General features: G+C 41.2%; 1 protein-coding gene across 3 annotated transcripts in view; it reads right to left on the minus strand.

Moving 5' to 3' along the window:
- LOC136864358 (uncharacterized) overlaps positions 1 to 15,309 on the minus strand; it is a 333,471-nt gene that overhangs the window by 248,304 nt on the left and 69,858 nt on the right. For all 3 annotated transcript variants that reach the window (XM_067141257.2, XM_067141256.2, XM_067141255.2), the window contains exon 4: positions 8,078 to 8,164. In XM_067141257.2, coding sequence (XP_066997358.2) covers positions 8,078 to 8,164 — 87 coding nt within the window. The remainder of the gene's footprint in view (positions 1 to 8,077; positions 8,165 to 15,309) is intronic.

The following is a 15,309-nucleotide window of genomic DNA, read 5'->3' on the forward strand; positions in this document are numbered from 1 at the left end:
TATGTTTAATGAATGTGTATGAATTCTATATGGTGGCTGAAGTGAAAGTTGTAAATTATCACAAAATACGGAGGGTCAGCTATTGGTACACCATAGTGGGACATTATACTTATACCTGACACCTGTGTCAGCTTAGGGTGAAAAACTTATTTTGGTCCGTTTCAAATTAGAAACATTCAGTTTTTACTCGCTAGATATAGATATGGTGGCCATGATCATTAAGGCATCAAATGTATATGGTCTTATATGATCTGACAAGAGGGTCACTGGAGTCACAGTGTCTGACCAGACAGTAAGGAACAGGTTAAGAGAAGTGTCCTTACAACTCAGACGTCTTGTTCAAGAGCACCATTTAACGCAGCAACATCGCGCAGCTCGCCTTCTATTTGCCCATACCCATGTCTACTGACAAAGTTCGCCAATGGAGACCTGTGTTGTTCACAGACGAGTCCAGATTTCCCTTGACACAGCATGATGGCCATCAACTTGTATGGAAACGCTGTGGTGAGCAGTACATGCCAAATGTTGTCCAGGAAGGCGACCAACTCGGACAAGGTTCTGTGATGGTGTGGGGTGGCATCAGTATTGATGGCTGTACGGATCTTGTCGTCGTCCATGGTAATCTTACCGCTGCAGGGTACATCGAGCAGATACTGCTACAGCATGTGTTGGTTGCTGCATACAGTGTCGGCCCTGAATTCGTACTTATGCACGACAATGCCAGGGCTCATGTAGTGCGCATCACCAGAGCTGTCTTGCGATAACTGGACATTCAAGAGATGGAATGGCCAGCAGCAAGTCTCGACCTTAATCCCATCGAGCATGTGTGGGATACGCTTGACAGAAGTGTTCGTGGGCATCCTGTTCCACCACAGACTCTCCAAGACCTCGAATAGGCTCTCCTTGAAGAATGGGACCTGATACTGCAACGTGACCTCCGTCAACTTACATGGAGCATGCCACCTAGGTGCCAAGTTATGAAAAATGCTCGTGGAGGACATGCACTATACTGAAGCTCTCCAACTGTGATAAAAATCCACCCTGGAGGGCTGTTATCACTTTGTTTTAGCTCCTATTTGGACATTTCCGTTTGTGTTCTGAAAATGAACGCGAATCCATCAATGTTCTTTTGTATACTTCAACAGTAAAGAATAAAGTTTTAGTTGGTAATATACCTGGGTGTGAGGTATTGTTTTGTGGAGCATGGCATACGTTAAAAAAAACACATGTTACCCTAATTTTTTTGAACTGTGTATTTATTGAAGTATACCAACAGATTATGAGAATTTTCAAGTGTTGTCACATCCTCTCAAGACAGTGACTTATTTTAGTGTATATTGAATATTAGATCAAACTATTTTCAAGTGTTATGCTATCTTTTATTGTATGTATGGCCAACTAGTCTTTTTTACGTGTTTTAAAACCTTATGGTTGCAGATGGCCTAATATCAGTATGCCAAAACTAGTACCACAGGCTGATTCCAGAGAATAGTCCACCCAAGTAGGAAAAAGTAAAGTTTAAAATAAAACTCAAGAATTTGTTTTTAAGATAGATAAAACATGATATTTTATTAATTTTATGATATGTATTAATTTATTGATGTCTTTCAGTTTTTAATTGTGTGCTTAATTGAACCTTTATGTAGAGGCTAAATTAATTTGATATTTCTCAACAGTTTTAGGAATTCCTGTTTATTTTGATGAAAATAATTATAGTAAACGTTATTTCCAATGCTCTTTCTTTTCGAAGTAAAGTACTTACTTAGGTTATTAACAGTTTATATGAGGTGTAATAAAGCGACAGAGTTATTGCCGCAGGCTCTGTAAAGACGCGACGAAAAAGGTATAAAAGTTTCTGTAGACGAAAAGTGCGTGGCTCAATTTGAATAAAACTTCGTATGCAAAGCCAATACTGCACACCCTTTCAAGCTGCTATATCATTTGTTTAAAATTTTGAATGGATTCATACGAAGCTGATAGTAAAATACGTCGCGTGTTTACGGCGATCTTGCGGGCAGGCGACCGAGAAGTTCCCCGCTGTCGTAACACACTGCCGATAGGATTCAGTTTCTGCGTCGCACTCACTTGTAAAGGACATATTTAGAATAGCAATCAGCGTTCACACTGAGGTGATATTTAATAATGCCACTTACTCACAAGGAACATTGTAAACAGTACCAGTTATGCGTACGCCGCCAACAGGTACGAGAATTGGTGAAGAAACACAGAGCTCAGAAAAAACTTCAGGGCTTATCAACAGTTACCTCCTGTTCCAGAAGTCCAATAAAACCATCAACATTGATTGCAGAGCCGAGTACACCAACGTCTGGTTGTAAATGCAAACATTGGGGAAAGCTGTGAAGCGTTTGGAGCACGCTTTACCAGAGAGTCTGCGGAAGAAACGGCAAGTTGTTTCTGCGCTGAGTGTAAAATTTGGTGTAAGTTCATCTACCTCAGGCAAGCGCAGGAAGTCTTCACTTCCAAATCAAGAACTTCTTATATTTCTCAATCCGGATGATATCAGTCCGCCATCTCCTCAAGCAAGAGGTTTTATCTCCGTAAAGGACGGTTCTAGAGAAAAATTTTAAAAAACGAACGAGTCATGTGCATCACAATGCAAGACACATACAAAGTTTTTAAACAAGAATACCCATATCAAGCAATCGGTCTGTCTACTTTTTGTGGACTTGACCAAAGTACGTTTCTGTGCACTACCAGGAACACATGATATTCATAATCTGGAGCCATTCAAAAATATATAGTTCAGGCAAGAAAATATTATTCTGAAACTACTACCACACACACTCTACAGGCAGACTACAAGATCGAAGCAGATGACAAAAATCCACCCATACGAAGGTTATGCCGAAAGTTTTTAGCAGCGCGTAAACCGCAATTCTGAGGACAATGGGATTATTTTCATTTGAAAGAGCGATGTTTTTCGACCTTGGAACATGCGCGCGCAACCCCTCCTAGCGGTAGTTCCTCCACAACGAGGCAAGAAAGCCCAGGCAGCACTAAGTCAGACACGGTGCAAGATGGATCTGTCGTGCCGCGATTTTCGAGCAATGACTTTTTATGATTATAAAAAGAAATTAAGTGCCGAAGAATGCCATTCTTCTTTGCTGCGCGTTTTTGGTGAGGCTGTCCCTTCTAGAGCTACAGTTGGAAATTGGTTTTGCGAGTTTTAAAGGGGTCGGCAGTCAGTTGAAGATGAACCTCACCCCAGTTGCCCAGTAACAGTTGTGACTCAAGAAAACATTGATGCTGTGAGGGAAATGATCAAAGCAGATCCACATCTTACATTTTGTGACATTGCAGGGACCTTAAATATTGGGTCAAGAGCAGCGCAGACCATTGTTCACGATTATTTAGGCCTTACCAAGAGATGTGCCCGTTGGGTGCCACATTCGCTGACAGAAAGCCAAAAGGAGGAGGGAGTGGACTGGTGTCATTTCATGCTAGAAAAATTCAATGGAGGGCAGTCCGAAGACACCTACAATATCGTCACAGGTGATTAAACATGGGTCTACCATTTTGACCCTGAAACGAAGAGACAGTCTTCTGTGTGGTGCTTTCCAGGGGAGGAACCACCCACAAAAGTTCGACAAAGTCGGAGTTCCGGAAAGAAGATGGTGGCAACTTTTTTCAAAAAATACGAAAATGGGGCATCTCACCTCTATGACCTTGGACACACGTCGTACAGTCAATGCTGAATGGTATGTGAATGACTGTCTTCCCAAAGTCCTTGCCACTTGGAGGTCACAGCACCCAAAGTCAAAGAGTGGGCACCTTCTATTGCATCACGACAATGCATCTGCACACAGGGCTGCCAAAACAATGGACTTTTTGGAAAGGGAAAAAGTGCGAGTGTTACTTCATCCCCCCTATTCACCTGACCTGGCCCCATGTGACTTCTTTCTGTTCCCTAAGACCAAGGAAAAAATACGTGGGCAGCGGTTTTCGTCAGATGAAGAGGCCGTTGCAGGATACGAGAGTGCACTAAGCGACATCCTGAAAGAAGCTTGGACTGAAACGTTTTCAAAGTGGTTTCAGAGAATGGAAAAATGTATACGTGCTAATGGAGAGTATTTTGAAAAGTTATTGTTGTTTTGCAAAAAGAAATGTTTTTCTCACACTCTGCTAAAAACTTTCGGCATAGCCCTCGTACGGATTTTGAAGTGGGTGACTTTGTACTTGGAAAATACAGTGGAAAGAAACATTCAAAATATGTTTGTACCATAACTGAAAGTTGTGGTGATATTTATTTTGTAACCAATTTCCGCTAGTGCAACGATGAAGCAGAACTGTTTTGTGAACCACCGACGAAAGATGAGTGCTTTTTAAATGTAAGTGAAATCGGAAGAAAATTACCGGGCGACTCGTTTTACTCGTGGGAAATGGTATTTTGTTGAGTCTACACTAGAAGCAGAATGAACAATTATTTTTTTTCATTTTATTATATTTTTTTCTGACCAAGCTTTCATTCAAGCTCTAGGCTACTTAAGCCTTGAATGTTCAGTTGTTTAAATATTTTAGTTCATTTTACATTCACTGTTATTAGTGTTAAATAAATGTGTGATAATTCATAAACACACTTTATTAAGTAGGCCACTTGTATCTGTACCAGTATCTGTAGTTACACTGACTGACAGAGCAAATGCAACACCAAGGAGGAGTGGTTCGAAAGAGATGAAAGTTGGGGAAAAAACAGAGTCGGCACGGAAGAATAATTGATGTTTATTTCAAACCGATATGCAGGTTACACAATGCGCACGGCATCGACTCAGTAGGATGTAGGACCACCGCGAGCGGCGATGCACGCAGAAACACGTCGAGGTACAGAGTCAATAAGAGTGCGGATGGTGTCCTGAGGGATGGTTCTCCATTCTCTGTCAACCATTTGCCACAGTTGGTCGTCCGTACGAGGCTGGGGCAGAGTTTGCAAACGGTGTCCAATGAGATCCCACACGTGTTCGATTGGTGAGAGATCCGGAGAGTACGCTGGCCACAGAAGCATCTGTACACCTCATAGAGCCTGTTGGGAGATGCGAGCAGTGTGTGGGCGGGCATTATCCTGCTGAAACAGAGCATTGGGCAGCCCCTGAAGGTACGGGAGTGCCACCGGCCGCAGCACATGCTGCACGTAGCGGTGGGCATTTAACGTGCCTTGAATACGCACTAGAGGTGACGTGGAATCATACGCAATAGCGCCCCAAACCATGATGCCGCGTTGTCTAGCGGTAGGGCGCTCCACAGTTACTGCCGGATTTGACCTTTCTCCACGCCGACGCCACACTCGTCTGCGGTGACTATCACTGACAGAACAGAAGCGTGACTCATCGGAGAACACGACGTTCCGCCATTCCCTCATCCAAGTCGCTCTAGCCTGGCACCATGCCAGGCGTGCACGTCTATGCTGTGGAGTCAATGGTAGTCTTCTGAGCGGACGCTGGGAGTGCAGGCCTCCTTCAACCAATCGACGGGAAATTGTTCTGGTCGATATTGGAACAGCCAGGGTGTCCCGCACATGCTGAAGAATGGCGGTTGACGTGGCGTGCGGGGCTGCCACCGCTTGGCGGCGGATGCGCCGATCCTCGCGTGCTGACGTCACTCGGGCTGCGCCTGGACCCCTCGCACGTGCCACATGTCCCTGCACCAACCATCTTCGCCACAGGCGCTGCACCGTGGACACATCCCTATGGGTATCGGCTGCGATTTGACGAAGCGACCAACCTGCCCTTCTCAGCCCGATCACCATACCCCTCGTAAAGTCGTCTGTCTGCTGGAAATGCCTCCGTTGACGGCGGCCTGGCATTCTTAGCTATACACGTGTCCTGTGGCACACGACAACACGTTCTACAATGACTGTCGGCTGAGAAATCACGGTACGAAGTGGGTCATTCGCCAACGCCGTGTCCCATTTATCGTTCGCTACGTGCGCAGCACAGCGGCGCATTTCACATCATGAGCATACCTCAGTGACGTCAGTCTACCCTGCAATTGGCATAAAGTTCTGACCACTCCTTCTTAGTGTTGCATTTGCTCTGTCAGTCAGTGTATATACATTATTATTATTGTTAGGAGGAGGAGGAGGAGGAAGAGGAGGAGGAGGAGGAAGAGGAGGAGGAGGAGGAGGAGGAAGAATGAAGCTTGTAGTTTTATGTGACTGATAATCTCAGTATCATAAGCCACGGGACCTCATTTTTTATGCAAAATCCGAACCACCGGACATGACTTTCCCCTCGAAAATCCCACATGCATTAATCGGGACTCAAACTCAGTCCGTCTTGATGGTTCCAAGCAGTTTGACCGCTGCGCCAACACATTCCTTCTTTATTAATATTACTTACTGCGATATTAAATATACATTTTATCATTCAGCGATTGTATTTGATGCAGAGTTTAAGATTTATTAGCCCCTCATGCCATGTCGCCATAGCACTGATTCGCACGTGTAATCCCGTGGCGCTGTCAAGTAAACACACGCCTTTAACTATATTAAGCAGACATTACGCAACTTACAAATTTTTTTTTTTTTGCAAAATATACCTTTGTCCTTCCTGTAAACAATATCTTGACAATATCAATAATAAAAATTGCCACAATTTGCAGAATTTAGAAAAAACGTAAAGGTACGTAAAGTCAAAAGTTCTTTCCATGTAAACACTGATCACTATGTTTAAAATTTTATAAAATCGCATACATCAGGTTTACAACAATGAAATTTATGGAAGTTAAGTATCATCTAGACGTTATTATGCATAAGTCTCAATTTGTTTAGATGGTAAGTTTCATATATATGTTAAAATGAAATGTACAAATGTAAACACGTGACGCCTGGAATTGGCCCATAATTAAAATAAATTGAAGTATTAATTTCATATTGTATTGATTAGATGGATTACCTCATTTATCTACAATAATCTATAATTTTATACAGATACATAAAGAAAACCCAATGCCAGACATAAGCGGGGATTATTTTTCTCTTTCAATTCCATATAAAAATGAAGATGCATGATATACGCAATGGTGGGATACATACAAATAAATATGGTATTTGTGAAATAACTAAAATCTTCCTTACACCACACACCAATCAGGAAAGCTAAAAATAAACTTTTAAATAGAGAATCTTCAATTACTATGTTTGTAGACATGAAATTGGCACAAAGTGATGTGCAGTCTAGGACTAAAATGACCAGTACATAGTTTAGTAACTTGATAGACCTCAGTGAAGTGGGCACTGCGAGAGAAATCAGTTGATAAGAGAGACCAGGTTTAAATTCTGACGTATGCAATACATGTCTTTCTCCTTTTGCCTTCTTTATGCATTTGAAAATCAGGAAATGCAGAATAAGTAATGCAGGAATGACAAGTTTTACTAAATATTTTTAGTCCTAAAAAGGAATACTATATGATTTACTCACTACCTAATTGGGCACCTGAAAGTCTTCAATGTCAAGGAACATTGGCACCCTTCAAGCAAGGGATCTATGAAGCAATACAGAGCTAACTTGAAAATCAATAGCAGAGGCAGGTCACTCAATAAGAACAATATAAATCTCCTCTGCAAACCAACACTTCACCTGTGCATAGGAGACCAGTCCTGCCGAAATACGATTACTTCCCCAGAATACTCTCATTGCAATGACAGAACTATAAATTACTCATAACATGAATATATTGGCCATATCTAGTCAACCATGTATTCTGTGAAACATTTCAAATCCATGGGATGACATCGACGCCCATACTGCCACAGGAATTATTATGGGAAGACTTTTCAAATACTCACACTGGACCATAATTTGCCGAGGAAAACATGTCAAATTTTGTTCTCATTTCTGCTGGTCATATTTCTTACTATTTACAACTCTTCCCAGTTGGATATGTCAGTATCCTTTATCATCCAATTCATACACGATTATTCCACCTGATAGTTATTTTTATATTTTCCAATCTTATGCAAAAGTATAATGAGTAACACAATCTAGCAACAGTCAATAAGAGAAGTTTAAAATCAGAATTCCAATCACAAAAAATTGGTATAAAAACTCTGTATGTACACTACCTGTGATCCTGCATAGGAGGTACTCTGGTTGATAACAACCTTGTGTATCTTGCCAAACTTTCCAAAATATTCATGTTTCTTCAATACCTGTGAAAAATATAATAGATAACATACATAGAGACTTATAGTGAAGAAGTACACATATTCATAAATTTAATACAACTATTCCTAGCCACAAACAACCCTCGTTTACACAACAAGTTGATCAAAATCATCGTGAATAATCTCAGTCTAACAACAAAAACCAAACATTTTCTTTATAGATAGACGCATTATTTGTAGCTCATTATGGTCTCATTTCATACTTTCCCTCTTACCTCGCAACAGTTTAATATTGAGTCTAACAATCTTCTCAATGTACCTCCTCCAAATTCAGTGGATCACAATAAACCCTAGGAAATAATTGTGAATCAATGGCAGATTATGGACAACATTCCATGTTGGGTATGGAAATAAATAAAAAAGTGAATTACCAATGAAAGATGCGAGGTCGAGACCATTCACACGGTTGATCAGCACGCGAGGCGACATGCTCTGAGCAAAATGCATGAACTTCTTCATCTTCAGGGTAGGTTTTTCCCTCGGACTCAGCAAGGGATCCCACCTCTACCGTCTCAAGGGCAGTGTTCTGAAGCTTCAGACTCTGGGCCAGGGGATACAACTGGGGAGGATGACCAGTACCTCACCCAGGCGGCCTCACCTGCTATACTGAATAGGGGCCTTGCGGGGGGATGGGAAGATTGGAAGGAATAGACAAGGAAGAGGGAAGGAAGCGTCCGTGGCCTTAAGTTAGGTACCATCCTGGCATTTGTCTGGAGGAAAATTTCGAAACCACAGAAAACCACTTCCAGGATGGCTGAGGTGGAATCGAACCCACCCCTAATCAGTTGACCTCCCGAAACTGAGTGGACTCCGTTCCAGCCCTCGTACCAGTTTTCAAAAAATTTCGTGGCAGAGCCGGGAATCGAACCTGGGCCTCCGGGGGTGGCAGCTAATTACACTAACCAAACACCATAGAAGAGGACAAATGCATAAACAACCGCTGAAATATGGTTACATTTTTGTGGAAACAATTATTCGCCTTCATGAAATAATGATGGTTACCAAGGCCTTCCCTTAAAACATGGTTATTTTTAAAATGACAAATTAAAATTTAAAATTAATCGCCTCCCTAGCAGCATTAAACTATGCTAACATGATATTGTATTAGAAATAGACCAAGGATATTTTCTGAAGACAGCATTGTTGAATGTGTATATGAACACTAAACTCGTTATCACCATTTCTATTACATAAATTACTACGTTGCCTCTATCGTGAAATGGTAGGATATCTAGGGAACCAATGTTTGTTTCTGATCACATTTGCAGTTATTGCTCTGTTGCTACTTCCTGCGAACTGTTTTTCTAGTAAATTTATTACATGACCACTTTCTGCAAGTCTGGAATAATGTGCCAATTGTTGTTGCATAAAAAACTCTGAAACCCCACTGTTATTATTTAATCGGCCATGGCAGCACGCGGTGAGATGACAGTGGATATGTGCACGGTGAAACGCATTAAATTACAATGTTCACCACTCACAGCGCGGTGGTGCGTTTCTCCCATCAGCGCACGGAGCCTATAGTCTTTGCTTTGGGTGTGATAATTATTCTCACCAAATCGGCAAGAAACTCTGGGCTTCAAATTATTTCCTAAATCTTAATCTTGAAAAATATGCTTTGCCCGAGAGTGGACGTCACCAAACTCTGTTATAAAGCTGTTTATTCTTTTTTCCTGGTGAGGTGCTCTCCAAGGCTAATCTCTGTGGATAGGTAGGCTTATATGAAGCTGAGTTTCTTTGAGACAGTGTACTATCGTAGTTTACTTGCATATTTATGTAAATCCTTTTTTTTTTTTTTTTTTTTTTGCTAGTGGCTTTACGTCGCACCGACACAGATAGGACTTACGGCGACGATGGGATAGGAAGGGCCTAGGAGTTGGAAGGAAGCGGCCGTGGCCTTAATTAAGGTAATGAAGCATAATGATGGGAAACCATCATCATCATCATTGTCCCACTCCAGTCACCTGGGTGTGGTTAACAAGCCTCCTCCACTCCGTTCTGTCCTTCCTCTTTTCCTGCTCCATTACTTCCGCCACATCCAATCCAGCTTCTCTAATGCCCTTCCAAATCTGATCCATCCACCTTCTTCTCGGTCCTCCAACTGGTCTCTTTCCAATTCCCTTCTTCCTACCCATTCTTTTTACATGCCCGAACCATCTGTCTTGGTTTCTGTAACTTCTGTACTAACGGTTCTATATTTAGCTCTTCTCTGATTTTAATATTTTGAATTCTCTCTCTTCTTGTCTTTTTAAACGATGTTCTTAAAAATTTCATTTCTACTCCTTGGATCTTACTATCTTGTCTCTTATTAGCTACCAGCGTTTCTAGCCTGTATGTTACAATTGGTATGAAATACTGTTTATATAATGTTAATTTCGTTCTCTAGGGTACTTTGTCATCCAGTAAAAGCTCTCTGATTTGAAGATAAAATGTTGTACCTTTACTTACTCTGCTTTTAATTTCAGGGTTGATTTCATTACTTCCACTAATAATGCTACCCAGATTTGTAAAATGTTCTACATTCTCTAACCGTTCTCCGTCTGTGTTCACTTGGCTTCTCTTTTTCTCTTTTCCACAGTGCATGACTACAGTTTTCTTTTTACAAATTACCATTCCAAACTCCTTCAGATTTTCATTCCAAATATCCAGTCTCCTTTGTACTTCCTTTTCTCCCTTTCCCCAAATCACCACATCACCAGCAAATACCAAAGCATTCACTTCATCAGTACTGATACCCTGTTTTAAATCAATATAATAAACAATAATGGCAACAGTGCACTTCCTTGCTTGAGACCTTTCTTTGTATAAAATGTTTCAGTCACCACTCCCCACTTGTACACTGCTTTTACTCTCATGATACAACATTTTGATCTTGTTAATTAATGATTTTGGTACAATCCTTTTCAGTATGCATTCCCAGAAATGTTTTCTCTTAACTGTATCATAAGCTTTTTCCAAATCCAAAAATATGAAGATAATTTCCTTGTTCCTTTCCAGATGTTTTCCCATTATCATTTGCACTGTAAATATCAAGTCTATTGTTGATCTATTCAGTCTAAAGCCATATTGTTCTTCTTCTGTGTTTCTATCATATCCCTGTTTTTTGTCTATCACTTTCTCCATTATTTTTAGCCCATGTGATAATAGGGTTATACCTCTATAATTTTCACATTTCTTCCTATTTCCTTTTTTGAACAGTGGTACAATGCTTCCTTGTTGCCAACTTCAGGTATCCTTTCATCCTTCCACATGGCATTGAGGGCTCTCTATAGCCGCTGTAGTTTAATGCTTCCTGCTGCCTTAATCGTATCAGCATTGTATTTGTCTTTTCCACTTGCTTTACCTTAGGTCATTGCTTTCACTGCCCTTTCAAGTTCCAACCATGTTAACAGATTCTCTTCTTTTTCTCTGTCTATTATTTCCATTATCTTATCTCCTTCTTCTTCCGAGCAGCCACCCTCATTATAAAGTTTTTCAAAATACTTTGTCATCATCTTTTGGAGACCTTTTTCGTCATGTACTATGGATCCATCTCCTCTCTCTAATGCCTTGACATTTTCTTGATTTATTCTTTTCACTTTTATTACTCTGTATAATAGTTTCTGATTTCCTCGACTATCTTGCTCAATTTTGTTGGTAAACTCTTGCCAACAATTCTCCTTTTCTTCCTTGATACTCCTCTTTACTTGTAGTTTCAATCTTTTGTATTCCACATGTAACTTTTCTATCTTATTCTCATCTCTCTGATACATTTCTTGCTTTTCCTGATTCATTTCTTTCTTCACCTTGTTCCTTTTATATATTTATTTTTTAATTTTGTCTGTCTACCACCGTGTCCCTTTTTCCTTAACCTTTGCTTTTGTTTTTCCCCGCATACCTCTATTGCTGCTTTCACAAATGTCTGCCTTAAATTGTCCCACTCTTCTTCTCCACTTTGTATTTTCGTGTAAGGAACTTCCTTTTTACACAATCTTGGAATGCCATTCTTTTACCCTCCAATTCCCAATCCTGATCTTTGGTTTCTTCTTCAATACAATTTTAGGGATTTTTTACTTGTTTTAATTTTGCAATTAATAATCTGTGATCACCTTCCATACTTTCATTGGGGATTATCTTCATATTCATAACGTATCTTCCCCATTCTTAGCCTGTTGTTATAAAATGAGTGTTCCATACTGTCCATCCCAACTATATCGGCTGATCTTATGGCTATTCCTCTTCATAAACCATGTGTTTCACTACTCAAATCGAAGTCTTGCAATTTCTCTCTTGAAATTGTGTTTAAAACTGAAGCAAGAGTAGCATGCAATCCTAGCTGTACTCCTCAATTAGTAAGGGCACATTTCTGCAGGCATTATATATCACCAGCTAGCATAATATTTCTTGCCTGTGGATGGAATCTTGATGAAATGTCACTCTTTTGGCCTAGAGGCCAAGGGCTTTAATGATTTTTTTAAACCTCCTGTGTGGGTGGGGCATGGTACATAGTGCTGTGCAGTTCAGGCCGCTTCCTACCACAAGATGGAAACTGAGAATGTCAATCTCTTCCCCATATTTCGGGCTCTCCAAATGACCAGGCTGTTATAAATAGCTATGTCCAACACGTGAAAAAACAATTTCTCATACCACTTCACAAACTTCCTCCCTATTCTGATTATAATCATCCACTAAGTCGGGTTTGAAATTTGCTAATTTCATGATAGGACAATTAGATAAAATGGACACTACTCTTCTATCACTCCATAACACATACTGTATGTGAGACGGGGTAGCTGCCCGACTTTCATTTTTTCCCCTCCATAGTATTTTTGGTGTTACCAATTTTCAGTAGCCCAAGCCTGTTATTTCATACAGTTACAATTGTATTTGTTCCTTTATTATGGAGAACTATAAACAGTTTGGGAGGACTGTACCACCCACAGAAATCTCATCCAATCCTGCACGCCAACTCCCTCTCATATCTGCTTCCACTGTGCAGAGTACTGTAACACCACACACTGATTAGATGTTGATTCCCATAGGGAACCTGAAACATTTGTCCCGAATGAGTAAATTTATAATACCAATATAAATAGTCCGTTATTGGACATTATAAATTTTCCAGCTAACTCATTCCTGGTTGCCAGAGTTTTGCCCCAATGTGCTAAGTTGGGCTCATCCGAGACAAAGTCTCTCGTAGTGCACTGGCGCTGCCGGTGGCTCCAAGTGGCCTGCGCATTGGCCTCCACGGTGTGAACTAGCCATGCGTCTTGGTGGGTGTGCTATTTACCAACTGATGAGCCCAACTTAGCACACTGGGGCGAAATGCTGGCAACCAGAAATGAGTTAGCTGGAAAATTTAAATGTCCAGTAATGAACCATGTATACTGGTATTACAACACACATTGCCGTACCAATTGTCCAGATATACTGTTCTGCCTTGATTTAGCAATGGGTCCACTATTAGATGCATTACAATTGAACCGAAAGCCCGTAAGTCTTTGTTTCCTCTGTTGTCTGTATTTTTCGCCATGTAAACTTTTTTTTTTTTTTTTTTTGCTAGGGGCTTTACGTCGCACCGACACAGATAGGTCTTATGGCGACGATGGGATAGGAAAGGCCTAGGAGTTGGAAGGAAGTGGCCGTGGCCTTAATTAAGGTACAGCCCCAGCATTTGCCTGGTGTGAAAATGGGAAACCACGGAAAACCATCTTCAGGGCTGCCGATAGTGGGATTCGAACCTACTATCTCCCGGATGCAAGCTCACAGCCGCGCGCCTCTACGCGCACGGCCAACTCGCCCGGTCGCCATGTAAACACTGCTATCATAAAGACCGCCAGTTCTACTCTCGCATAAATCAGAACTTTTGATTCCAAACCAGGCCCTGTTCATCTTAACGTACTGCTTCCACCACAATCCCCACTTCCACAACTTTTGTCTACAGTGACTTTTTTACCAGGCTGATATCAGCATCATTGTACAGTTCCAGTTTCCCGGGTACTGTTAATGAGCCTCTTTCACTTCTTCCTGTACATACACAACTTCTCATAGAGAACATCATTCACTGTCCATCCTCTGGTAACTAGTAACTACATCAACCTTGATCATGTCCATCCATTGGGTTTTACGTCTTCCTGCACGTCTTTTTCCCTCCATCTGTTTTTTCCAAATTTATTCTGGCTGTTCTTGTAAGCTCCATCCTCGTCACATGCCCGTACCACCATAGCCTGGATGTGTTGATTCGGTCTAATAGGGATGTCTTTATTCCGGCTTCTTTCCTCACCATCTCATTTCTCAACTTGTCCATCTTGGTCTTCCGGAAGGTGGATCTAAGAAATTTCATCTCCGATGCTTGCAGTCTTGATGAATCTCTTTTTGCGAGGGCGCACGCTTCAATACTGTAGGTCAATATTGATATGAAATAGCTGTTCAACATCATCAGTTTGGCTGGTTCTGGAATCATGTCCTCCCATAAAAGTGTTCCTACCTGTTGGTAGAATTCTGATCCCTTTTACACTGTTTGTAATTTCTTTTCTGACCAAATTATCACTGGAGATTACACTTCCAAGGTAAGGAAAACTATCCACACACTCTAGCTGGGGTCTCCTAGTTCTACACTTGCTGGACACCCTTCTCTGTTGACTGCCATCACCACTGTCTTGGTCTTGCTGATGTTGAAGTTATATTCCTGGAACTGGGATTTCCATACGTCGAGTCTGGTCTGTACTTCCTCTTCTGTTTCACCGCAAATCATGATATCACCAGCAAAGGCCACTGCATTCAGTTCACCTTAGTTTTCCATTACCTTTTCATTATATTGTCCATGACAGTGAAGAACAGTAGTGGGGACAGTGCACTTCCTTGCTGAACTCCACTCTTGGTCTCAAACCATGATGATCGACCTTTCCCAATTTGTACACAGCTAGTACAGTCCTTGTACAATATCTGAATTTTCCTTACCAGTCCTTCAGGCACATTTCCTTTCCTCAGACACTCCCAGATCTTATCTCTCATAACACTATCATACGCCTTTTCTATATCCAGGAATACAATGACCAGGTTCTTGCCTTTCTCCCAATACTTTTCCATCAGCATGCGGGTGCTAAAAATTAGATCCATTGTTGATCTGTTACTTCTGAATCCATATTGCT

Source organism: Anabrus simplex, chromosome 2 (genome assembly GCF_040414725.1).
Source record: "Anabrus simplex isolate iqAnaSimp1 chromosome 2, ASM4041472v1, whole genome shotgun sequence".
Taxonomy (NCBI): domain Eukaryota; kingdom Metazoa; phylum Arthropoda; class Insecta; order Orthoptera; family Tettigoniidae; genus Anabrus; species Anabrus simplex.